Source organism: Colossoma macropomum, unplaced genomic scaffold (genome assembly GCF_904425465.1).
Source record: "Colossoma macropomum unplaced genomic scaffold, Colossoma_macropomum, whole genome shotgun sequence".
NCBI lineage: Eukaryota > Metazoa > Chordata > Actinopteri > Characiformes > Serrasalmidae > Colossoma > Colossoma macropomum.
Window position 1 is genome coordinate 11,569,771 of NW_023494803.1, and position 27,764 is coordinate 11,597,534.

General features: G+C 38.9%; 1 protein-coding gene across 7 annotated transcripts in view; it reads left to right on the plus strand.

The window, feature by feature from the left end:
- Nucleotides 1–27,764, plus strand: part of rps6ka1 (ribosomal protein S6 kinase a, polypeptide 1) — a 105,975-nt gene that overhangs the window by 55,698 nt on the left and 22,513 nt on the right. For 2 of the 7 annotated variants that reach the window (XM_036592582.1, XM_036592584.1), the window contains exons 3-5: nucleotides 21,107–21,223; nucleotides 21,987–22,068; nucleotides 27,489–27,569. In XM_036592582.1, the coding sequence (XP_036448475.1) occupies nucleotides 21,107–21,223; nucleotides 21,987–22,068; nucleotides 27,489–27,569 (280 nt within the window). Of the gene's footprint in view, nucleotides 1–5,680; nucleotides 5,869–11,275; nucleotides 11,333–14,137; nucleotides 14,520–21,106; nucleotides 21,224–21,986; nucleotides 22,069–27,488; nucleotides 27,570–27,764 lie in introns of those variants that run through there. The other 5 variants (XM_036592581.1, XM_036592579.1, XM_036592580.1 and 2 more) reach the window with 5 other exon arrangements.

Consider the following 27,764-nt stretch of genomic DNA (forward strand, 5'->3'; position numbering starts at 1 on the left):
CTTGTTAGATTAGCTGACTGACCGGGTCAATAACTGCGTCCACACTGACCTCTAATCTCCTCTAATCTCCACTATTATCAGCTAATCTCTTCATTTCTCCTCCCTTGTCCTCTCTTCTCTTTATTTCTCTTCTCTTCTCTCCTTTTCTTCTGTATTCTGTTCTCTTCTGTTTCTTGTTTTTCTTTCTCCTCTCCTTTATTTATTCACTCTTTATTTACTGTTATTTTCTGTTTTTCTATTCTCTTTGCTCTCATTTGTTTTCTTTCTTTTCTTTTTTCCTCTCTTGTTTCTCTCTCTTTGCTCTTCTTTTTTCTGTTCTCTTTCGTTTTCCTTTCTTTTTTGTTCCCCTCTTCTCATTTTTTCCCATTTATTTGATCTGTTTTTCTCACTTTTCCTGTTTCGTATTTAGGCTGTTTTCACACTGACCCCAAGGTTCGAGTCCACACCCAGGACCGATTCTGGGCTGGTTTGGGGGAGGTTACTGGTTTGCTTTCACACACAGAGATTCCATCCGAACCGATCAGGGGAATATTAAGCAGTGAGGCACTCGGACCGCACGTTACAGTGATTTTATCATGCGCAAGGGAGTTTTCTTGTGTTTGATTTGCAGCTCAATGAGTGAGAGAGTGATGGGACAGGCGAGGTGGAGTATTTACTGAAGGAGGGAGACTCAAACACACACTCACACACACACACACATACATACATACACACACACACACCTCTGAACTCTGATCTGTTTGTTTCAGGAAACTATGGAGTAGAAGAGTGTCTGTCTGTCTCTCTGTCTGTCTGTCTGTCTGTCTGTCTGTCTCTCTCTCTCTCTTTCTGTTTCTCTTTCTCTCTCTTCTTTTTCCCTTCTCTTTCTCTTTCTTTTCTTTTTCTCATCTCTCGTTTTCTTTCTCTTTCTCACTCGTCTTTTTTCTTTTTGTTTTACGCTCTCTCACTCTTGCTTCTTTCTCTCTGTCTTCCTTTTTTCTCTTTTTCAACTTTTTCACTGTATCTCTGGCTTTTTGTTTCTTTTCTCTGTTTTGCTCTCCTCCCTTTTCTCTCTCTCTTTCTTTTCTTTTTCTCTTCTGTTTCTTTCTGTCTTTTTTCATTTTCTCTTCTCTCTCTTTCTCTCTCTCTTTTCTTTTTGTCTTCTCTCGTTTTCTTTCTCTTTCTGTCACTCATCTTTTCTCTTTTTTCTATTTTGCTCTCTCTCTCTCTCTCTCTCTCTCTCTCCCCCCCCCCTTTCTCTCTCTCTCTCTCTCTCTCTCTGTGTGTGTGTGTGTGTGTGTGTGTGTGTGTGTGTGTGTGTGTGTGTGAAAGTGTCTCTGAGTGAGAGTGAGTGCAGTTGCTGCCCCCTGGTGTTTCCCCTGTGTTACTACAGGTTATTAGTAATTGAAATGAGATCAGTGTGTTGTGTTAATGTGGTTAATAAAGTGCGGAACTGCTGGTGCTGAACTGCACAACGATGTCCGGCCTTCGGTGAGTGTCCTTCACCAACGCCTTATTAACATATCTCATGTTTATTCGCTGAGCTAATTCGGCTGTCGTGCATATTCATGCCCACTTGGTGCTTCACAAAGAGACACACAGTTCTGTCCTGTCCTCTCAGAAAGGTCTGAAGCCTCACTCTGCTGCTTAATACAACAGTATTCAGCTGGTTTAAGGGCTTGGCTCTCTCTTTAAATGTGTTATTACAGTTTTACAACACTGTATTTCACAATGAATGATTATTCATGGGTGTAAACGTAGCGTACATAAAGCACAGCCAGTGATGTGATGTCATATGTAAAACAGTGCTGTTTTGTAGGGATTGTGCTAAAATGATAAAACAGTTTATGATTCCACCAATTCCTGCATTTGAACCTTTCTTTTTTGTGATAAATTATTTTTATTTAGTACACTGAGACGCTTTAATTTTGACCAGGGGTGCACAAACTTTTGCACACGAGTGTATGTGGCTGACTGTATATTTTGTAGTACAAATTATGTTAATAAAGTTTTTTTCTACAGTTCCAACATAAAAATCACAAAATTAAGTGTTAATCTCTGATTACGATTCTTTAGGAAATGATTCAATTAATCAGTGATTCAGAGTCACTTTTTAAAATAAACTGAGGACATGAATGTAGGAGGTGTTTACACTCTGGTGAAATGTAAACAATAACAACTACAGGCAAGTTTATTTATACAGCACATTTTCATACACAGAGGCAGTTCAGAGTGATTTATACAAATAAAAACAAAAATACCTTAAAAATAATAAAACATTATTACATAAAAGCTAAGGAAGTTGGGAATGAAGGGCCTATATGAAGTTATAAAAATTAACTTATTAAAGATAAAAAGCAAACAAAAAATGACATTTTCTCTTGGATAACAGCCTCACAATGTTATATAGACCAAAACACAAGCGAAAAGTTAATTTTAATTCTGTGTTATGGATTATACAGCTGCTCGATTATGGCAAAAATCATGATTATGATTATTTTGATCAGTATTGAGATCACGGTTATTTAACATGATTTCTCATTGACTTTAGAAACACCATGCACTTTTTTGATCTTTTACATTTAAAAATAAATCAGCAGAAAAACTAATAACATAATAAATGTAAAAAAATATATATTTATTTTATAAATATTACATTTAAATTAATTGTATAAAATTAATACATGAAAATAAATAAGATCAGCTATGTTGTAGTGCACTTCCACAACCTACTGAGAACAACAAAACATATATAAAAATAATAAATAAAAATAGATTGAGTTTGGGCTTTTAGGGAGGGGCGAAAGCACACCGCTGTAAAGGAAAAGGGGGCACTGGATTTATAACACAAGACAAAACGAGAGCATCATTGCAAAACAGAGTGCAGCACAATTATTGGTTTATCTTGATTGTTTTGGTTTTCATCATTGCTGGAAGCCAAAATCATAGTTTGAATTTAAAATTCAGCTAAAAAAGTGCATTTCCTGAAGAAAATGCTGAGTGATTGCGCAGCTTAAGCAGTTGCTAAACATTTACTGTGGTATTTTAGGTGGTTGCAAAGGTTTTGAGTGGTTTCTATGATATTCCAGGTGGTTGCTAGTAGGGTTGTAAGAAAATATCGATACACTTGAGTATCGCAGTATTATGTTTTGTGATACTGTGTCGATTCTCACAAACACAGTATTGATTTTTAATTAATGGTTTACATGCAAAGATTTGTGGCAGACAGACTGTGGTTGATTTTGTGTAGTGTTCAAATTCCAACCACTAGAGAGCAGTGTTGTAGTCCATCTTCAGCTTTTTAATTGACTCTAATTTTATGCATGTTGTGGTGTGTTTTTATACTAAAAAATATCGCAGTATATCACACTTACAGTATCAGGGTGTATTGCAATGTATTGAATCCTAACCCTGTATTCTGATACATATTGTATCACCAGGTTCTTGCCAATGCACAGCCGTAGTTGCTGGGGTCTTGTTAGGTGATTGCTTGGGTGTTGCTAGGTGGTTGCTGTGGCATCACGGGTGTTTGCCAGGGTATTTTAAGGTGGTTGCTGTGGTTCACCATATGCTAAATAAGGTGTTGCTAATGGACTTGTATAAACATGACCTAAACATGATTTTATGGAAACTGTACATCAAAAAGCTGAATACAAGCACAGCATTCTCGATCAGACCGAACATTTGGACAAAAATCCAGCAGAAAAAATATTAATAATAATGATAATAATAATAATAATAATAAGAAGAAGAAGAAGAAGAAGAAGAAGAATATGCCATACAACAGGGTTGCACAATCACTGATGATATAAATTGGAAAACAACAGTGTTACAAACATTGCTTTGCAATGCAAAAACAATAATTAATCTCCCAGCTCTACTGCATGATATATTACTGCTGTAGATGTGCATTGCAGTGGTGTGAGAGCAGCTGCTAGATGTGCGCACAGGAGTGCTAAAGGTGTTAAAGATGTTTTAAAGGTGTGAGAGGGGTGAGGTGTGAGATCAGGGCCTTTCAGCTATAATGTGTTACAGTGAAGCTGAAGAGCGTCTCGGCTCTCCATACACAGCTGGTGCTTAGCAACCCAAACAGAGGCTCTGTAGAGGAGAGGGGGTGTGGCTTATCAACTGTTTTAACACTGTGGGAGGGTGTGGTCAGCATTTTAACTGATCTTGGACTTTAGACTAAAATGCTTTAGCTTTGAGTGACGCTGTACCTTAATTATGTTTATTTATAAAAACAAATGATTGAACATTTCATTTTATCACTACCAAATCAATCAAAACTCTACCCAAACTTTACCACATGTTTCAGTAGTGACAATTTTAGCTCATTTTGAGCCCCAAAATGCAGTACATGACCAGCAAACACAGCTTTGAACAGCTGTTCACACATAAAATCATCATCATTTTCATTAAAACACTAAAAGTACTTAAGTGCAGTAAATATGATGATTCTTAATGTTCCACACTGATTTTCACACTTTGGGACACATTTAGTTCAAAGCAGTAGGATCTAACTGCTCACCGTGTGGCCATGAGGGACAGGGATGCAGCCTCACTTCCTGCTCTAAAATGCAGGGGCATGGCGAAAATAAGGCTCCGCCTACAGACTAAAACTCTGTTTCGGTAGTGACATAAAAATGTGAGACAGCATTTTTTGAAAAGATAATAACAATCCTTGTAAATATCTAAGTGCTTTTTAATAGTTTTTTTCTGTTTGAACTCATTTAGTTATATATTTGCCCATTTTATTTATGCTTTTGAATTAATGTAATATTGCTGATCGTGCTTCAAAGGTTTTAATTGCCATTTTGGGAAAGAGAACTGAGAGAAGCAGAGGACTAATTTGATTTTAAGCAGCTTGATTTATAATATGTTAAAAGTTGTCAAATTAGAGCAAAATATAATACTTTATGGTTTCTTACAGGCATTTAAAGCTGAATAACAGAGCATCTCTGCTATAAAAATGGAAAACACCTCTTTTTTTAAATGGGCAGCATGCATACTTTATTCTTAATGCTAATCCAGATAGTTTTAGTCCCATGAAAAATGCACATGAAAAATATTGGATATTAATATTAGCATAAAATTCCTGTATCAGTGCACTGCTGCTTTAGTTATTTGTAATTTTTAATAGAAAGACTAAAAATATTAAAGAAAATGCTTAAATTCATCTGATTTGGTAAACATCACTGCATAATTAAGCATTTAAAATGTAAAAAGAGTTTTTCAGAGTGGTTTGCTGTGAAATTGTATGATCTAGAGAGTCAAAAGTGGTGGTGATAGGAACCAGACGTCCACCTCTAAAAGCTCACAGAAAGTTATTACATCAAATGGTTATGAATTCACTGCCTGATGACTGCAGGGTGTTGTGAGGCAAAATAGTCCCCAAAGAAAATGTATTATTTCATATTTTTCACTATTTTACCATCATCAACATTCCATATAAAACCATAGAAGACACATGTAGGTTCACTGGCGGTTTTGGATAGTAAATAAAATGTCCGTGTGTGTTGTAGTCATAGTGAACCCTGGTTCCTATCACCACCACTGTACAGAAAAGAGTCTCAGTAAATTTTGAAACATTGGTGGAGTTCTCCTTCCACTCCTACACCTGTCAGCTTAAACGTTTGTTACTATTTATTTATTTGTTTGTTTTGTGTGTTCGTTCTACTTAACCGGGGTCATGAGTGGTGGTTTCCTTAGAAACCTCTAAATTCTGAAATTTCCGCCTTTCTCTCTTCCTCCCTGTCTCTCGCTCAGAGAGAGAGAAAAAGAGGAAATGCAAAATGAATGTAAATGGTTAACTGTGCGCGAGTGTCAGTCTCTGGTGAGTGTTCGGACATGTGGAGGCACATCTTCCGCACCAAGCCCCGCGCATATGAGGCAAGTTTACTCTATCCATCCATCCTTCAGAGAAGAGAGAGAGTTAGAGAGAGAGAGACAGAGTTAGAGAATTAGAGAGTTAGAGAGAGAGAGAGAGAGAGAGAGAGAGAGAAAGAGAGGAGCAGGAATGAAGAGAGAGGGAAGCGAGGAGAGAAAGAGAGAGTGTTTCCTCATCTTCTCGTTCAGACTGTGTTTCAGACCACAGAGGGAGAGTGTATGATGAATGTGCAAAAGTAAGAGACCCCCTTCTTTTATTTCTTAACTTTCTATAACTTAAATGATTGTTAAGTACAAGTTATTCATTTTTCAGCAGCAGGAAAACATATTTAATAAAAACAAAACCACAACTAGATCTAATATCAGCTGTTTGAGTGCTGAGTGAGTCACTTCCATTCTTTTCAGGAGGCTCACTTTCAGTTTCTCAAAGAAATCTGCAGACACACCTCCAAAGTTCAGTCTCAGAAGTTGGTTGATGATTTTCTGAAGTAATCAACCCCATTCAGTGATGTTGAGGTCTGGACTCTGGGGTGGTCAGTCCATTGTTCAGCTTCTTTGTTTGATGTGTCTCTCCTTTTCTCAGTGAGGCTTTTTGACAGCTACACATCCTTTCAGACCCACAGCGCTGAGTTGTCTTCTCACAGTGGAAAGATGGACAGAAACACCTGTGGATGATTTCAGATCTGAAGCAGCTTGATTTTCTCCTCTCTCTCAAAGATGAAAGCTCTAAGTGCTGTTTATCTGATGGGGGCAGTTTTGGAACTCTTTCTTGTTCCTTATGCAAGTTGATTCTCTGATCTCTTGATAGAGAAACCTGAGGCTGCTAAGGTGAATTTGGGCAGTTGTTTGTGTAAAAGTTTAAAGTTTGTGTCTAGGATTTAGTTAATTTTAGCTCATGGTGAGTCATACCGTGTCCTAAATCACATCAGCAAGTCTGCGCCTCCTTAACGAAGGCCAGTATGTGGTTTGAGCTGCTTGAGAAGTTTTGTGGATGAATTTGCAGAAAACAGTTTGGTGTCTATTGAGTTTCGGTGTTTGTTAGCAATGTTAGCCTCGTAGCTCCAGCTCTAAATTAAAGAAGCAAAATTTGGACGGTGGATGTGTCTTGGCTGGTGGATTAAACAGTGGACAAAATGTGTAAATTAGATTTAAACCATTCATTTAAAGTGGCCAGAAACCTAACTTACACTGTACAAAGTCCTAAGCGGGAGTGGACACACCCCACCAATGGGTACTGGTGCAGGACACCAAAATAAAAGTGAATGTCCACTTACTGTTTATCTCAGAGCTGCTTTATTCATTCAAATATAATTGCAACCTTTTAACAAGCCTGATGACCAGTGTAATTAAAAGAAAGCCATTATTTGCATATCATTGGACTTATGTACACACACAAAATAAATAAATAAATAAAAATTAATGTCCACTCCCAAAGCTCGCTTATTCATTCACATATATCCATCTTTATAAAAACGAACGGTTCCGGTCCTACAATCTGATTGGCTGAGCCGCATTCAAAGCCGTTGTAAAACCCACGATATACGCACACCTATGACCTTCTCACAGCGACTGGACTCTGTGTTACTGCGCCACGGCACCAAAAAAACATTGTGCTGTTATATAATAACCTTTGACTCTCATGCTGCCCACACTGACCACCGAGTATGTTGATGAACTAAGAACCTGTGTTTAAACTGAGTGGCTGGCAACTCATGTTCTTAACTAGAACTAGGCTGGTCAGCTAGCTAACAGGCTAAACAACTCCATCATTAATATCACAGACTTGAATTAAAGTACTTACGGTATAATTCACTGTAAAACGGTGTGAAAAACCCGACTCGACGCCTCTGACTTTTAAATGATTATTTCAGGCTTTACAGGGCGACTCACAGCAGCGCACACTCACCATATTATAGCCTGTTTTTATTCTACTAACTCAGTAGTGCTACTTCATTCAGTTTTCATAGCGCTGCTTTAAACCCCACCAATAAGCATGGTGCTAACTGCAGGCCTAAATCATCTCAAACTGTGTGGAGGTGTTCAATAATCTCTAATAGACTTGATTATGTGGTGTATGACTCTGTATGACTCACTGTTATCTACAAACATGGCCTAAAGTACGTTACTCATGCAGGGCTGTGGTGTAAGCAGCAGGATTTCAGTGTCGTTGTCTCTTGTAGCTGAAGCTGTGTTGAAATAGCAGAAGGAAGGCAGGAAATGCATCTTGGGAAATCTTTATTAGGCCACACCTCCCACTTCTGCTGGCCGTGATAAGGCCGAACTGAGCGTGTCTGTGCGGCAGCGTTCAGTTTTGTAGAGTAATCAGCTCAGGAAATGAGAAAATGTTGACGTTTCCGTCTTTCGCTCACACAGTTTGGCAAAAATGGGAAATTAGGAGTGACGTAACAATGGTCAGTGTGCCTCGACGGGGGGGGCCACTTAAACTTTAAAGACCCCTCGCTTCCACACTTCTGTTTGTCATTCTTATTCTTCAGTTAATACTGAATAGTCCATAGTTAATACTGAATAATTCATGGTAGTTACTGAATAATTCCTAGTAGATACTGAATAATTAATATTATAAAACGTACAGTTCTTGTCCTGAAATCGGATTGGCTGAGCTGCGTTCGAAGCCTTTGTAAAATACACAATATACACACATCTATGGGCACATCACGAAAAATCCTTGTGCTGTTAATAGAATGATCTTTGACTCTCCTGCTGCTCACATGGACCACCGAATGTACTGATGAAGTAAGAACCCTTTTTTGTTTACACTGGGTGGCTGGCAACTTATGTTCTTTACTAGAACTAAGCTGGTCAGCTAGCTAACAGGCTAAAAGATAGCAAACATGCTAAACAACTCCATTATTAATATCACAGGCTGTAATTAAAGCACTTACAGTATGATTCACTGTAAAACGACAGTATAAAAGTTAGGGGTGGGAATCTCTAGGTACCTCACGATTCGATTCGATTATGATTCAGAGGCTGGGGGGGGGGCGTCGCTATGTCAATAAAATATCTTTGAGACAGGGTGCTGTATCTCTGCTCCAAAGTGTGCAACGTAGCGTGAAAGCCCAGGTTCTTAACGACTGAGAACTGGTGTGCAGATTGCAGGTCACACAGCAACACAGTCTCGCTGAGCTAGTAGCTAACGACACGGCAAAGAGAAAGATTTAAGACGAACATTTGGAGATGAATGGACTTATTCGCATTTATAAGCAGCACAGTTGGTTTCCTGGAACGTTGAACCTGCAATGAGAGACTGTCAAACACTAGAAAGTTGCAAAGATGAAGTCAGCTTCTCTTTCGAATTGTCCTGTTCCACCTTAAATGGTGCCACATTTACATTCTGGTGCCTCAGGCAGAATTTAAGGTGGAACAGGAAAATTCGAACAAGCTGGAGAATAAGAAGCGACTTCAGCCTCGTAAAACAGTTGAACGTTGAGAGACATTTTACAATAAGCTGCTCTACTTTTGAGGAAAAGTTTTCTGGCAGAGATGGGAGGAAAGCGGCTATAGCTAAGCTAAAGCTTAAAGTAGAGCAAAGTAAGTTTGTGTTTTCGTTTATATTTTTATACTAGTACATAATCACGTACTGAGACATACTGGACATAAAATGTTGTGACTCCCAAGGTGGTTTGATTTTTGTTGAAAGGACAAAATGGCTCTTCTTAACATTTGGGTTGTGACTCTGTTATCAATTTAAATTTAGAAAATCGTTTTTTGACAATGGTGAATCAATTCAGAATTGTCCACGTCCGCATCGCGAAGCATCTAAGAATCGATTTTTCCCCCCACCCCAAATAAAAGTCTAAAGAATGTCACCTGAATGGCTTACATGCTTGAAGTGTTCGTGCTTTAGTCAGAAGTCACGTCAAACCCAGGCTGAAACGGCTCAGTACTCCCTAAATAGTGTGCTGACTATGAAAGTTTAGAAATTCTAGTCTCTACAGCCAAATAGTGCATCCTTTATCGAGTGTGGATGTGGCTGTGTCCCAAATGACTATTTTTAATGACTTATTTCTTAGCTATAGTTTGCATTGCTGGGGTGCAGGAGTATTTAAATTCCTACGTAGTGCATTTTGTAGGGGGCAGGGAGCCATTTGAGATTCAGCCCCAGTGTGAGGAGAGACTCACGGTGGTAATTTGGTGACCAAAAAGTACTTATACAGCGAAGGTTTTTTGCATTATACAGTGCTGTGGTATGTTCATTAATATAAGACAAAAAGTTAAAAAGTTAGTGAAATGACCGCAGTATCCAGGGATGGGCAACCAAACTTTCTTCTCTGCCTTCAGCAGTCTATGGTTGCTTGGCAACGATACCACATGCTAAAGTAACTACATTACTTGGCGGAATACTTGTTTATGTTGATTATTATTAATAATTAATTATTTACTGAAAATTGTGTATTTTCATCATAATCTATGTTGACCACCATTTTATAAAAGCAATCGTGTCGTGCCTAACAACACCCTTCCCTGTGATAAAATTGCAGTAACACACAGCCTCTCATGTCTTATTGTTGTAGTGTACACTGCTGAGCAATGATGGGCCAAACCCAAAATATAATGGTGTTTACTGCTGTTTTTGGCTGGTCAGAGTCCAGATTTAAACCCTATAGAGAATATTTGGCCTCACGTTAAACACAAACTTGATCGGCAATGTTGTTCAGCTGTTTGAAGTTGTCAGTGGATCAATACTGACTCTTTTTTCTATAAAAGACTGTCTGCAAATTTACACACAAAACCTCAACATTTAAAGAAATCAGAGCAAAAATCTCTCCTACATTAAGTTACTATTTTTAATATTAATATTTTGCCATTCTGGGCCCATTTTTTGCCCAGAAGAGTAGACCTAATAATTCACAGTTGGTACTGAATAATTCATATTGGTTACTGAGTAACTCATAGTAGTTACTGAATAATTCATAGTAGATACTGAATTTTTTATAGTGCTTCCATAGTGGATTAAATGAGCACAGCTGTGAAGTCGACCTGTGAACAAAAGTGATTTGGAGCACAGCCAGAACGAGTTAAATCATCTCTGTCTGTAGCACAGCCACAGTGAGTTGAAGTGAAGGTTGTTCTGTGAATGTGACTGTAATGAGTTAAATTAAGGGGCCTGAGTTAAAAAAAAAATGAAGGCAGCTTTATGAACAGAAGCAATTTGGAACACAGCCATGAGCTCCTAATGAGTTTGACAAGAACACTTGAGCAATTTGAGACGCAACCATGATGATTTAAAGTGAAGGTGCTCTGAATACAAGGGATTTGGGCCACAGCCAAAATACATCTGAAAATGTAAGGTATTTGGAACACAGCCGTAATAAATTAAATGAAGCCTGCCTTCGTAGCATGAGTGATTTGGAACAGAGCCGTTATGAGTCTCTCCTCCTGCCCCTAGCAGAAGCGGTCAGAGATCACGTGGGTGGAGAAGGACTTCTCCAGCATTATCAGACAGGTAAGAGCACACCTGGAGCGCACAGCTTAGCGCTTGGACTGAACTCTGGCTCCCTTCTACTGCAAGCTGCTGTAAATGAACTGGCCTGCTTTGCTGAATTCATACCTAGGTCTAAAGTCCTGCAGTGAAGTCACATCTGTGATATTTTCTCACTTGAGGAGCATGTGGGTGCCCCCTGGTGGCCAGACTTGTGTGTGCTTGCTGTAAGACTCTGTGCTTCTGCTGCTGGTCTGTGCAGTGCATTGTGAGTGTATTTATATATATTTTTTTTTAGATATACTTGAGTGAACACTTGTACACTGGACACAGACTAAGAGGGGAAGTAGGGAAGGAGAAGGGAGCAAAGATTTATGGGAGAGGTGGTGGATTCTACAGACAAACACAATTTGGGACACAGCCATAATGAGTTTAAAATGAATGAGCCTTTATAAACAGAAGCAGTTTGGAGCAGAGGCATGATGAGTTTAATTATGAAGGCGACTATGTAAACAGAAGCTGTTCAGAACACAGCCATGATGAGTTTAATGAGGAACGTGACTTTATAAACAGAAGTGATTTGCAACATAGCCATAATGAGTTTAAAAAATGAAGGCAGCTTTAGGGTCACAAGCGATTTGGAACACAGCCATAATGAGTTTAAAAGTGAAGCCAGCTTTATTGTCATAAGTGATTTGGAACACAGCCATAATGAGTTTTTAAAAACAAAGGCGACTTTGGACACAGCCATAACGAGTTTAACGAGGAAGGTGACTTTAAAAACGGGTGATTTGGAACGCAGCCATGATGAGTTTAATGAGGAAAGTGACTTTAAAAACAGAAGTGATTTGGAACACATCCATAATGAGTTAACGAAGGCGGCTTTAGGAAAAGAAGCGGTTTGGAACACAGCCATATTGAGTTCAATGAGGAAGGTGACTAAAACAGAAGCACAGCCATCTAATGAGTTAGAAACGTAGATGTCTTAATGAACAAAAGCAATTTGGAACACAGGCTTAGTGAGTGAAACAACTGAGGTGACTTTATGAATAGCAGTGATTTGGAACACTTATACTTAAAATGATCATTCATCTTGAAATACACTAAAAGATTACATATGCATAAAAAGTAATAAGAAAATAGTTTTGAGAATGAGGAAAAAACTGTGGGACCGTATATGAGCCTGTAGAGTTTAAGGGGTTCAAAACAAAGGCGGCTTTATGAACAGAAGTGATTTGGAACACAGCCATAATGAGTTAAAAGCGAAGGCGGCTTTATGAACAGACACGATTTGGAACACAGCCATAATGAGTCAAAAACGAAGGCAGGTTTATGAACAGAAGCGATTTGGAACACAGCCATGATGAGTCAAAGGAAAAGGCACCTATATGAACAGAATCGATTTGGAACACAGCCATAATGGGTTAACCTCTTGAACCATATACCTAAAATGATAAAAGATTAGATATGAATAAAAAAGTAGTTTTAAAATTTTATCAGTCAGTGTTTTCTATACATAATTCAATAATAACTATAAAACATTATTTATGTCGTTTTGAACATGAGAGAAAAAGTGTGGGTCCATATTTGAGCCTTTAGGATTTAAGGGGTCAAAAATGAAGGTGGCTTAATGAACAGCGATTTGGAACACAGCCATAATGAGTCAAAAACGAAGGCAGGTTTATGAACAGAAGCGATTTGGAACACAGCCATGATGAGTCTAAGGAAAAGGCACCTATATGAACAGAATCGATTTGGAACACAGCCATAATGGGTTAACCTCTTGAACCATATACCTAAAATGATAAAAGATTAGATATGAATAAAAAAGTAGTTTTAAAATTTTATCAGTCAATGTTTTCTATACATAATTCAATAATAACTATAAAACATTATTTATGTCGTTTTGAGTATGAGAGAAAAAGTGTGGGTCCATATTTGAGCCTTTAGGATTTAAGGGGTCAAAAATGAAGGTGGCTTAATGAACAGCGATTTGGAACACAGCCATATAATGAGTTAAAAACAAAGGCGGCATTATGAACAGAAGCGATTTGGAACACAGCCATAATGAGTTAAAAATAAAGGCAGCTTTATGAACAGAAATTATTTGGAACACAGCCATAGTGAGTTAACCCATTGAACCATATGCTTAAAATAATCATTCATCTTAAAATATGATAAAACATTAGAATGAATAAAAAAACAGTAGTAAAAATTTATTAGCTAATATTTTCTATACATTATTCAATAACAGCTATAAAACATAATTTATGCCATTTTAAGTATGAGGGGAAATAAGTGTGGGACCATATTTGAGCCTTTAGGGTTTAAGGGGTCAAAAATGAATGTGGCTTTATGAATAGAAGCGATTTGGAACACAGCCATAATGAGTGAAACAACAAAGGTGACCTTATAAACATAAGCAATTTGGAACACAGCCATAATGAAATACGAAAGCACCGTATCAGTCCTTATGTTTCTTTATCACTCTCTCTTTCTCCTCTTTGTTTATTTTGTCTTTCTTTCTTTCTTTCTTTCTCAGTCTCTTCCTTATCTTTCACTTCGCTCATTTTCTGTCTCTCACTCTTTCTTTCTCTCTCCCTTTTCTCTTGTTTATCACTCTGTCTCTCCTTTACTATCTCTGTTCATCTCTGTTTCTCTTTCTGTTTATTTCTCTTTATTTTCTTCCTCTCTCTCTCTCTCTCTCTCTCTCTCTCTTTCTCTCTCAGCCTCTTCCTTCCTGTCTCAGTTCAGAGTAAGCACACCCTCTCTCTCTCTCTCTCTCTCTCTCTCTCTCTCTCTCTCTCTCTCTCTCTCTCTCTCTCTCCCTCTCTCTCACTCTCAGGTCTGACTCTCATTGTGGTAGTTTTGAGTTGTAAATTTAAGAAGCAGTTTCTTCTCACTCGTTCCTTTTTACGCATAACAGAACATGCAGAACTCGGTCAGTTCAGCCTCGGCTCAGGACAGATAGAGGAGGAGATGATGATGGTGGGATGCCCAGACTAGCGGAGAGATGGAGGGAGAGAAGGAGAGAAGGAAGTTTAAAGTGAGGCAGCTGTTAACTCTCTATTCTCTGTTTCGACGACCTCACAATAAAGCTTTAGCTAACAGCGCTAATGCCGCTAATGTTCATCCACGAGCGGAAACCAACAGTACTAAGAACTCTACAGCCTCCAGCACAGCTTCAGCAGCAGAACCAGAGCCGTGGACGGTCAGTACATACACACACACACACATACACACACATACACACACACAGACTCAGGCTTTGCTCTGTGGAAGAGATATATATATTTATAAATCTAAATATATAATTACATAATTTACTAAAAACTTTACTAATTAACACGCAGAGCTGCACAGCTTGAGCTTCCTGGCTAAGACGTTGCTAGATGGTTTTCAGGGTGTTGCTAGTTGAATTCTATGGATTCTTGTTGGTTGCCATGGGTGTTTTGGTGGGTGGTTGGTATGGGATCTCAGGAGTGTTGCTAGATGGTTGGTATAGTGACCCAGGTGGTTGCTAGACAGTTGCTTTAGTTTGCTATATGACCAGAAGTGTCTATATGAGTATCTGTATATCAGCTGACCATCACATCTATATGAGCTTGCTGGACATTCCAATCTAAAACTATAGGCATTAATATGGAGTTGGTCCCCATTTGCAGCTATAACAGCCTCTACTCTTCTGGGAAGCTTTCTACAAGATTTTAGAGTGTGTCTGTGGGAATTTGTGTCCATTCAGTCAAAAGCATTTGTGAGGTCAGACACTGATGTTCTGGCTCACAATCGACATTCCAGTTCATCCCAAAGGTGTTCAGTGGGGTTGAGGTCAGGGCTCTGTGCAGGCCACTGGAGCTCCTCCGCCATGGAAACCCATTTCATGAAACTTCTGATGCACCTTTCTTGTGCCGATGTTGCTTCCTGAGGCAGTTTGGAGCTCAGGAGTGAGTGATGCAGCAGAGGATAGGCGAATTTTGGAGGTTGGTTGGCTGGCAGTTGATGTAGTGTCGCAAAGTGGTGTATACAGTTTCTGTATAATAACTTAAATATGGCATGTTTGTGCAAATTTTAGTGCAATATGTGAGCACAGATTTGAGTGTGCGGATGCTTTTTCACCTTTAGATTTTATTTTTTAACTTCAGCACCTCAGCCAAGTCTGATACCGGAGGAATGATGTGTTTTTCTCCTTGATTTGTGAATTTTAGTGCACAATTTCTGTTTATCTGCTGAAAATAAGTGAAGACATTTAATGTGCTATAACTTTAGCTCAGGCCGCATTTCCGCAGTATGCTGAATTCTGCAAAAAAGTAATAACTGTATATTAAAATTGTGTTAAAATGTGCAGAAGTGTGTCTCTGTAGAAGATGTGTTCACATATTTACTCCCAGAAAATCACAACAATGTGGAATTTGACCAGTGGCGCCCAAAATTTGCATGTGACTGTACGTTATTTCCTGGTGCCGATGCAGCAGAAAAAGAAAGCGTAACTGCCACTATCCAGCCGTGGGAACCATCTGGAGGTTGATGAGGTCGACAGCATCTGTGAACTGTAGAAGATGCTTAATGTGAGCATTGGATGTGTTTTAATCTCAGAGGATTGTGTTTATTTGGCCTTTTCCTAGACCTGCTAGAAATCTGACACGTATCATTGTGAAACCCGTCATCAGATGAACTGTAATGCAACAGAGTAGTGGACTGGAGCTGGTCAGCAGTGTTGGTGGAGTTTCAGTTCTGGGTAATGAGGTTGGGGGAGAAGTGCAATCTGAAGATGTGAAGATGCTTGTGGGTGTTTACTGTCTTTAAAAGGTGTTGAACTTTGCGCTGATCTTCACTGAGTATGAAAGGTTTTCTTTGAAAAGTTGAGTAGGTTGTTATGAGTAGTGTCAGCAGTGACAGTGTGTCATTAATATTCCTGCATTATTTGTTGAGTTTTTGCTTTTAAACAAACAGGAGTGCTGTTTTTATTAATGCTTTTACTGATGGCTTTGCTTACACTTTTAATTATGGCCTTGTTAACACTATACTTTATGCTTTTAATCGCCTGGAGTTTTTATCTCTATCTTTATTTTTGTCGGTGGATATACTTTTATTTTGTAGTTTATACTTTTGTTTATAATTTATGCCTTTGTTTACAAATTTATTTATACTTTGTGTCTTTTGTGTATGCCTTGAGCTTCTATGTATGCTTGTTTATACGTTTGATAATAGTTTATGCCTTTTATATACTTTTATTCATACTTGTTTTTATACTTATACTTTATAGTTTATGCCTTTATTTCTGCTTTATGCCTTTTCTGTACCGTTATACTTTTATTCTTTATACTTTTGTTTGTGTTTTTCACTTATGCCTCTGTAATGGAGAACTTCTGAACTGGATGTGTGAAGTTGTTGGGCTTTGTTTTGACTCTTTCAGAGCGTGTGGTTTTAAAGTGATATCAGTGTCAGCGATACGAGTGAAAGAGAAACAATATGGTCAGCTTCTCAAGTCTGTCAACTTTGTGCTTTACTGACCCAAAAACACACGCTGTCCCACTGTGACGGTCACTTATGGGCTTCCACACAAAGTCCAGCTTTACAGATTTCCAGTGGGTCGCCGTTTTTAGGAGCAGTCATCGACCAGTCCACACGCTGGAGGAAGTGGGTGATGTTGGAGCTCAGATGCAGATGCTTTGTAAAGCAGCAACACTTTATCAGCTGTATGTGCTGCCCACAACCCTAAACCCTCACACTAACTCAGTACTCAGAACTCATCGAAACTCATGACTGCTGGCTGATACTGATAAATTCATTAACATTGATTTCCATATGTATGATGTATGACGTCCTGCTGCTCTCTGCTTAAAGACGCTTGATCTGATTGTACTCTTCTGTTGTCCTTCTCTTAACCCTGCTAGAAAAACAGCAAAACCAGTGTATGCTGTCTTTCAGATGCTGGTATGCTTGTCAACCAATATAGACTAGCTTAGGCCAGCAAAGACTAGCTTAGACCAGCGTAAACCAGTATAGACTAGGTTAGACTAGCATAAATCGGTATAGACTAGGTTAGACCAGCATAAACCAGTGAAGACTAGTTTAGACCTGCATAAACCAGTATAGACTAGGTTAGACCAGCATAAACCTGTGAAGACTAGCTTAGACCAGAATAAACCAGTATAGACTAGACCTGCATAAACCAGTATAGACTAGCTTAGACCAGAATAAACCAGTATAGACTAGACCTGCATAAACTGGTATAGACTAGCTTAGACCAGAATAAACCAGTAAAGACTAGACCTGCATAAACTGGTATAGACTAGGTTAGACCAGAATAACCAGTATAGACTAGCTTAGACCAGAATAAACCAGTATAGACTAGACCTGCATAAACCGGTATAGACTGGCTTAGACCAGAATAACCAGTATAGACTAGACCAGCATAAACCGGTATAGACTGGCTTAGACCAGAATAAACCAGTATAGACTAGACCAGCATAAACCGGTATAGACTGGCATAAACCAGCATAAACCAGTATTAACTATCTTAGACCAGAATAAACCAGTATAGACTAGCTTAGACCAGCAGAAACCAGTAAAGACTAGCTTAGACCAGCAAAGACTAGTTTAGGCCAGAATTAACCTTTTCTTGTAGTGAGAAGAGCTGGTAGCGTAGTAGCTAAGCTAATGCTAACCAGCTAGTCTCTTGTAGTTAGTAGCGTTGTTAAATATTTAGCCGTTGTTGCTTGGTTGGTGTGACCGCTGTGATGAGAATGGACCACCACGCACATAATATCTGGACAGCAGCAGCCCTGTGGTCAGAAACTGGTCTAAAATAGTGTGGAGCAGTAGACGCTGCTGGTGGGAATGCATATGTAAATGCCCCTCTGCAGTGTGGTGTATTTTGAGCTGCGAGTTGACGCTGTGGTTTTAAAAGCGGGTGAAGTGGGTGTGTTTCCCGTAACCGTGCTGTGAGGTGGAGTTCCTCTGCCGGTTCCTGTATGCGAGTGTGATGGTTTTACATGTTAATTCTGTATGTTTTACTGATAAACAGGCTGATAGATTAAGCATTTCTATATTGGAATCGCAGTTGTAAAGCCCACCCATGAGCTGTGTAGGGGAGTCACAATCTAACGTTTTAATGTAGTTACGCAGGCGCCAGTAGAACATGCTTTTAGTCATGTTCTCCCGTTCCCATAGCAACATCATCTGTGTATTTTGACAGCAGTCAAACAGATATTTCTCCAGATTGATTCTCAAGACTGTTTTTATACCATTAAAGTCATTTTTTCCGTCATATATGTTTATGATTAGTGAGTTAGAGGCAGTGGTGGACAGTAACTAAGTAAATGTAATTCGTTACTGTACTTCAGCAATTTTCATGTATCTGAACTGAAGTATTTCCATTTGGGGTGACATTTTACTTTGACTCCACTACATTTCAAAGTCAAATATCTCACTTTTTACTCCACTACATTATGCAAAATCTGTTGTTCCTTTTGGCTTATGTGTGTATAAAAATGAAACATGTCAAAACAAAAGAAGCGTGAAGCAAGAACACCAATCAGGGCACAGCACGCACTTTGTTTTGAGCTTGTTTTGAAGTGTTGGACATACCGACCCAGTGCAAGCATACGGTTCAACATCAGTGCAGCAGAGTAAAATTTTGGGAGTGTCTATTCCAACATAAACGATGGAACTAACCTAACTTTGTGTAAATAGATCACAATATAGAAATATGTACTCATATGCAGTTGTGACTGATGTGTCTTTTTTCTGAATTTATACAAACACATTTCATTTTATAGTAAATTTGTTTTGGCTAGTTTATGTTATGAACAGAGACCTACAGATGTAATATAGTAAAGGAAACTCATTTGTGAATCTGAGTTTAAAGTTTTTATTAAAGTTTTTATAACTAAGTTGCAAATAAATCTTAAACTGAAACGTTGCTTGTTTGCGAAAAGTTATTTCAGAGCCACTCAGTTCTACCTGATGGAAACTGTTTGCCTTCAGTGTTTTGTGCTTATGATCATTTTAATAGACATCAGTGACAGAATAATTAATGACATTCTGTTAAAAGATTGGTTTACCAAGAGTGACACTGGAGTATTTTCACCTAAAATGAGTTAATGAAGCAAGAATCTTGTTACAAAAAATATAATAGCACAATTAAGTTCATAATTAATCTGTTAGTACTTTTACTTTCAATTCTTCAGTACATTTGAAGGCAAATACTTTTGTACTTTTACTCAAGTGGAGGTCTAAAGGGAGGAACTTCTACTTTTACTGGAGTAATGTTTTACCTTGGGTATCTCTACTTTAACTCAAGTACATGATTTGCGTACTTCGTCCACCACTGGTTAGAGGTTGCCAAAATGGCAAAAATATAATATTGTGATACTTCAAGAAAGTTTCACCATACACAGTATGTCGCAGTTTTTACTTTTTCAGACATCTGATCTGAGAAAAAAGAACCAGGAGTGCTACATAAAAAAAACTGTCAAAAACTGAGAATGCAATGATCTTTATTCAGTATTGGGCACTAAATCAGTTAAATGTGACCAATTTTACTGATGATATACACAATATGTTCAGAAAAGCATACTGTACTGTATTGTGACATAATTTATCACAATAATGTTGTCATATTGTCCAGCCCTATAATGAATTGACAGATTTCGCTCTTATATTATTATTATTTTATCAATTAATATTATTATTTTATTATATAATATTATTTTAATCTCTCCTCATGTCTGTAATATTGCCGTGTTTAAAAGCAGATAAACAGCTTGCAGTGAGAACTGGTCAGGCTAAAGTACAGCCTCCACACAGGGGTTAGTTTAACACACTGTTACAACTAAGATTCCCAAAGTAAACAATCAGAGATTTCTTCATAAAATATCCCCAATGTACCTTGAAAATAGTTCATTTTTGAATGTTTTTATGCTCAGATTCATCAAAACGTACCACAGATTTACAGAGGTAATATATTTACACATATAAATATATATACTGTGTAATAGACTGTGTTTATATCACAATACCTACATTTAGTCAGTTATTCATTTGACCTAATGAGAAACTGTAGAACAGACTCAGTTTATAACACAATACGTGTATATGTTCTGGATAGCACTAAAAAGGGTTCTGGTATTGTTATGATGTCAGATTGTAACAATAGAAGAACCTTTTTTGGTGCTATGTAGAATCATATACAGCATATTTCTCATCAAACTAAAGAACCACTCACCATGCAAAGAACCATCTAAGCATTAAATGGTTCTGTATAGCTTTCATGGTTCTAAATAGAACCTAAATAGAACCATTGCCTTTACTAAAATACCCTTGAAGAACTGTCCTTTTTTTTAGTGTGTAGGTATTGTGATATAAACTTTGTCTGTTCTACAGTTTCTCAGTAGGTTTAGCATTCATCAGCTCCTCCTGCCTGCATTCTGTAGCAGCGCTACAGCGTTATCTCAAAAACCACTTAATGAAAAGGTTTTCCAGGTTGATACGATGTACAGATTTAAGGGGATTTAAGGCAGGTAACACTAATAAGTTGACGGAAAGGATATTGTGTTTCTGTGGAAATGCTGTGGGACCGTATAAATGTTTTGGTTAGCTATGAATGAGCGTGAGAATGTTATTATGCTATTAAAGCTGCAAAAGAGAGCAAAGATCTAGTGTTAGATGTGATGAAGTGTTCATAGTGGTAATGAACGGACTCTCCTTTTACAGAGAGTTTTGGCCACATGTTGAAGAGCTCACACGTGTCCTGTTTGATGGGGTGTTCTCTCTCCTTTGTGTTTCCTGATGCAGGACGATGATGTCATCAAGGAGATCAACATCACGAATGTGGTTAAGGAGGGGGCGGAGAAAGCAGACCCGTCCCAGTTCGAGCTGCTCAAGGTTCTGGGCCAGGGATCTTTCGGCAAGGTGAGCACACGCGAAGTAATCGCGATCAAAAAACAGGTATAAACAGTAAAGAGCAGCAGTGAAATCTGGACAAATTGACGCTTTATGAGGGCTATAAAAATGGTGCAAATTAATAAAGAGTGAAAACGGTACAGTGCACCAACAATGTGAGCTGTTAATTTGGAGTAATGGAACGTGTTAGATGCAGCTTTGGTCGTTTTTGAATTGCTGCGTGTAACTTAAGTCGCACAGAAATGATGTTGCAGGCAACTTGCAACATGCAACCATGCAAAGCTGGCCTTACACTGCTGCGCACTGAGCTGACGTCATTCAGTGCTTATGCAAGCATCATTCCGCAGGTCAGCTAGCAGCATTCAACTAGTTAGCTAACAACATTACACACATTAGCTACCAGCATTCCACAGGTTAGCTAACATAAAGCCGCTGGTTAGCTAGCATCCTTCGCTGTCTGTCTGTCCTCCTGCTGTGGTTTATAATTGGAGTCCATGATAGTTTAATTTTCACAGATGGATTCAGCTCATTGCACATAAACTCGCTACAGACAGACGTGCTGTCACACACTTGCATGCACAGTTAACACGTTTTGAAACATGCAGCCTGTTGCATTTGACAGTAATCATCTGTTCCAGTCAAGCACAAACTCTGATTAAACTGAATGTGGACTTAGTTAAAGTTTTCATTTTAGACATTATTGTTATTTCATTATTTTTAATTCATTGCTTTAAAAATGAAAATTTTATTGTATGTGTGTGTCGTTATGCAGGTTTTTCTGGTGAGGAAGGTCACACCCCCCGACAGTAACCAGCTCTATGCCATGAAGGTGCTCAGGAAGGCCACACTGAAAGGTACACACACACACACACACACACACACACACACACACTCTCTCTCACACACACACACTCTCACACGGAGTGTACAGTGTATCACTGCACTGATCTGTAAGTGATGATGCAGCTGCATTGATTTGGATTGTTATGATTATTTTTAATCTTTTTAGCAATATCCAATAGTCAGGGTCAAGCCGTAACAGAGAATGATAGTGGGCTCTCTGGCTGGTCTGGACAGGTGCTCCGTCCAGGTCAAGCCAGAGGGGAAAGAGCCCTAAACACCTCTCAAGATGGTGGCTCGGCGACCTCTTATACCTCAGCGCGCCCCCGTGTGGCCAATCACAGACATGCACATCATAGAAAAAAAAGGGAAAACACAGAAAATGTCCACAGAAAGACAGAGAAAAGTAACCGACCGGGGGTTGTAACAGTGTGTGCTCGTTATGTGATACATGTACACTGACACACACACACACCCCTTCACCCACATATACTGAAACAGATTTTGTCAGTTATTCCGTTCAGCATTTTCCGACATGAGTCAGACAGTAAATCCAATGTCTGCTTTACAGCCAGCCAATAAACTCACAGAACAAGACGTGATCTAAACGCAACGTAAAACTCAAACTTCATGTTGCAGCTTTTTTTAAACATTGAGTCACTTTACAGGAAAATATGAACTTACATCATCTAGAAGATGAAGAATATTTAAATTCTTTATTTCGTCAAGTATGTAGTCGGTTTCACCGTCACTCCAAATGTGCTGTGCTGCGTCTTGTGGGTGCCGCATTAAACGCTGTGTTAAACGCTGCTCACTGTTTCCAGGACAGCACTGAGCCCATTACTGAGCTCAAATCCAGCCTCTTTATCAGATTTCTTTCAGATTTCTAGACCTTAATCTGATGTATGAAATCAGAGTGTGCTGTTTACACGGCCACTTAATAGTCAGATAACGGCAGAAATATGATAATAATCAGGTTATTACCATACTGACACACACACACACACACACAGATGCAGACACACATATGTACTAAAACAGGTTTTTTCAACCTGAGGGCAACAGACCACCAGTGTGCCATGAAGCACCCACTAGTGGTCCGCAGGCCTGTACTCAGGGGGAGGCAGTAGTTCATAGTGGGCTGGTAATGGCACTTCAAGTCCTAAAACATAAATAGAAAAAAGATTACTGAGGCCTAATGATTAAAAATCCAAGAATCAAATGTTTCCAGTTATAATCAAAATAATAATTAACAGAAACGTACAAATAAAAATATCTCGGTCGCTAATGAAACATTATTAGGTTCTTTCTTCTTTCTTTAGTTTGCTCCATTTTGACATGAGTGAGCACTCCACCCGTATTTAGGTCTTCATCAAACAGCATAGCAGGCTTTTCCAGCTAATCCAGAAGTTCACTGAGTGGAGTGAGGTTTATTTCAAATGAGGGGCTAAAACCCTCAAAACTAAAGAGGCTCCAGACCAAACAGTGACTCCTGTAACACAAGAGTATTTACATCAAAGACGTGATGGACTGAAGCACCAAATCACACTCCAATTCAGGGGCTGAATCCCTCGGCTCTCTGGCGGATTTCCGATTTGCGTCACACCACTGCTGTTCCCGCCCTTACTGTTACATCACTAAACGCTGCTCCTGTCAAGTTCTTTTAAAGTTCTTTGATGGAGCCAGAAACTTTGATTTTAGTTTATTTTTTCATTTATTAGAGCTGGAGATGCTTCACAGCCGGCACCAGCACGTTGGCGTAAGTTCAGCTTCAGACCACACTGGCTTAACATTTGTATCGTTAGCTATTCGACTCGGTTTAAATCCAATGCTTACATTTTAAAGTGTCTCTTCAGCCGCCGTTCGCTCCTCTGCTGACACTGCCATGTTCTCGAATCCTCGCCGACACGCAATGAACCTCAGGATATGTTGGCTGGTGAAGGATCCACTCGTTGAATCCTTCGTTGCCATGGAAAAGAAGGACACATTTCTCTGCTGTATATGAAGGAGCCTTCGAAAGGGGACAGTCTAGTCGCCACTGTGACGCAATTGGCCTTCAAATGCAGCCTCTGAAGGATGCAGCCCCATGAATTGGGACACAGCTCACATCTACATCTACCTTCCCCCTTTTTGACATCTCTGCAAACATATGGTTTTTAACACGTTATGTTTTTAATTTTACAGATGTTCAGTGTGAGCAATTAAGAAAACTATTTTAAATAGAGTTGATGTTGTTTTTCTGTGGGCTGCTGTGCTTTACAGTTATAAACAGGTGGGCCTCAGGGTGGGAAAGGTTGAGAAACATTGTACTAAAACACACACACATACACTTTCAGTCTCTCCCGTGCTCAAACACTCAAAACCCACCCATACACACATCCTTACACACCCACACCCACCCACACACTCTCACTTGCACACTGTTTCCCACGCTCACATAAACACACACACACACACACCGTGTTTTTCTCTCTCTCTCTTTTTCTTATTTCTCTCTCTCTCTCTGTTGTTGTGGTCTGATTTATTTTTTTGGCTTCTTTTGTTTCTCTCTCTCTCTCTCTCTCTCTCTCTCTCACTCTCTATTTTTCTCTCTTTCCTTTATCTTTCTGTCTTCTCTCTCTCTCTCTCTTTCTCTGTTTTTCTGTCTTTTTCTCTCTCTCTCTCTCTCTCTCTCTCTCTCTCTCTCTCTCTCTCTCTCTCTCTGTCTCTCCCCCTCCCCCCTGCATCTCTCTACCTCTCTCTTTCTCTGTCTTTCTCTCTTGTGCTCTCTCTTTCTCTCTCCCCTGTGCACTCTCTCTCTCGCTCTCTCTCTCTCTCTCTCTCTCTCTCTCTCTCTCTCTCTCTCTCTCTCCTGCAGGTTGTTTACTCAAATGGCACTAGTGAGCGGTTACACAGCTGTGTGTCTGTGCGGTTTCAGTCTCTTCAGTTGTCGTTTAGTTTCCTTCACAGAAACTTGTTTGTGGTTTTTAGCAGCAGCTTCATCTCCTTCATCTTTGCTCTTCTATCTGTACTACTTTTGTTCTTTGCACATTTAGATGGTTTGTTTTGAGTTTCGCTCAAATCGTGGACCTCAGAATGGACTGACGTCTGTTGGCTGGACTGAAGCCAAAACGCGTGTTTGTTTTGATGAATGCTGAAACTAATTCCACATCCACCACCAAGTTTCACTGCACACAGTCGGAATTAAATGCACAAAAAATTCAGCCACTGAAACGTTTTGGCACAAAATTTTTAAAAATGCACTTCTAAGTGGAAAAGTTTAGACAAAAAAAAAAACCCAAAGGATGAAATATGACAACAATGTATTCAACAAAGTCAACATCTAACACATAATAAAGTGTCTGAAAGCTGATTTCATTTATAATACAGTATACTTTCTTTATTAACTTGTAGGTTTTTCAAGCTTAGTACATTTATTCAACATCGTAAATGAAAACATAATATAAAGGCATAAATAAAGTGGCAAATAAATAAAATAAATGCTTTCTTTTGGTTTTCGGTCAGGAGTGGCTTGAATACCAGACAGCCTGTAACACTCCATAAGATCTGAGCCAGTTCATTTTTCTGTGTTGTATGGATCTATTACAAATAAAACTGACCAATCAGAGCTACTCAAGGAATTAATTTCTTCTTCCTATGCTATCAGGATGTAAAAAAAAAAAAGATGCATTGGACACAATGTTAAGGTTCCACTGCGTTAAATATCACAGTATACAGTCACTGCTGGAGCAAAACCTCTTATCTCTTTAAAAGTAGCTTTTTAGGAGATGGTCTTTAATGTAAATTAATGTGACAAGGTTTTATTCCATGGTCATTTTAAACAATTTCTACTGGTCGATTCATCATGAAATGTTCACATAGACCAGGGATCGGCAACCCAAATGTTAAGAGGAGCCATTTTGTCCTTTCAACAAAAATCAAACCACCTTGGGAGCCACAAAATTTTATGTCCATTAACCATCTTAGCTGCAAAAATGTCTCAATATGTGCTAATGTACTAGTACAGACTAAAAAATATAACATGAACAAAAGCACTGACTCTGCTTTAAGCTTTAGCTCAGCTATAGCCGCTTTTCTCGCATCTCCAGCAGGAAACATTTCCACAAAAGTAGAACGGTTTCTTGTAAAATGTCTCTTAATGTTCATTTTTTTTGAGGCTGAAGTCGCTTCTCATTCGCCTGCTTCTCATTCAAATTTTCCTGTTTCACCGTAAATAATGCCTGAGGCGCAGAGTGTAACTGCTGCACCATTTAAGGTGGAACGGAAAAATTCGAACAAGAAGCTGGCAAATGAGAAACTGACTTCAGCTTCAGAACTTTGTAGTGTTCGACAGTTTCTCATTGCAGATTAAACGTATCAGGAAACGAGCTGAAGTGATTATAAATGCAAATAAGTCCATTTGTCTCTGAATTATTGATGTTCATCTTAAATCTCTCTCTTTGCCTTTTCGTTAGCTACTAGCTAGACGAGATTGTTGTCTGCGCTGCTATAGTGACCAGCAGTCTGCACGCCAACCTTTAGGGTTAAAGGGTGAATTAGCAGTTATACACTGACTCCAGCGTTTAAGACCATTCATTGTTAAAACTGTGTTAGAATGAGCAGCAGAGCTGTATTTTACTGCAAAGGAGGATTATTTTGTTTTTACCTACAAATCTAATTCTGCTGTGGAGCCGAAGCTGCATGTAGCCGAATCCTGACATAGAGCAAAGGGCTAACAAAATTGGTCTAAAATTACATGGGGGGAAAAAATCTTATTTCACCAAAAGTAAAGAAAGTTTTTGCCGTTTTTTTTTTTTGTTTTGTTTTCATACAGCAACAATAAAATCTCTGCTACATATGAGCACCAAAGTAATATGGATTGACAATTTAGAATCTGCACTTTCCACACAATTTCTCCGCTTGTGTGGGAAATAATTGATCATAAATTCTAAGCAAGAAGAACCGTCTGATGATGTGCACAACAGGGAATAGGAGAGTTAACCTTTTCTAGATCACTTTACTGATCTTTATGCATCAAATCTTGCAGCAATACGTTGATGCAATACACCCTTAGAAAACTTGAAATCTCAGGGTTCGACTCCCACAAACCATTTTATCATCCGTCATTAACAGCAGTTACGATCGTCTCATTTGCAACATGAGAACTGAATAAGCAAACGCTATCGAATCGTGTCCCCCAACCTTCAAAGCCAAAATAAACTCCTCCGTTCTTGACTCTGCTACTCTGTGTCACTAATTCATACAGTTATTCTGACGTTGAGAGTGTTTCCTTTCAAATGAGACCGATCATGACTGTAGCCCAAAGCATGTGTGAACAGCGCCCCCTTTTGCTTTGGTATTCTGAAGAAATGGGGCTACAGTTAAAAGGTTAACAGATTTTTGTTCATCCGCTTTTTGATTTTTTGCTTATTTTGCTGTTTCTGTCTCCCATTAGTGAGAGATCGCGTCCGAACCAAGATGGAGCGGGACATTCTGGCAGAGGTCAACCACCCGTTTGTGGTCAAACTCCACTACGGTCAGTAAGAGTGCTGCTTTCTCCTCTCTTTCCTTATCATTTTATCTTCTCAGTGGTGTTTACACACAGAACGCTTGATAAAAACAAGAGAAAAGGATGCATTAGTGCACTTAGCAGCTGATATAGTGGGAGAGAGCAGGGAGCAGTGTAATGTGTGGTCCACTGTAAAAGCTTTGTAGATGCGTTAAGTTGCTT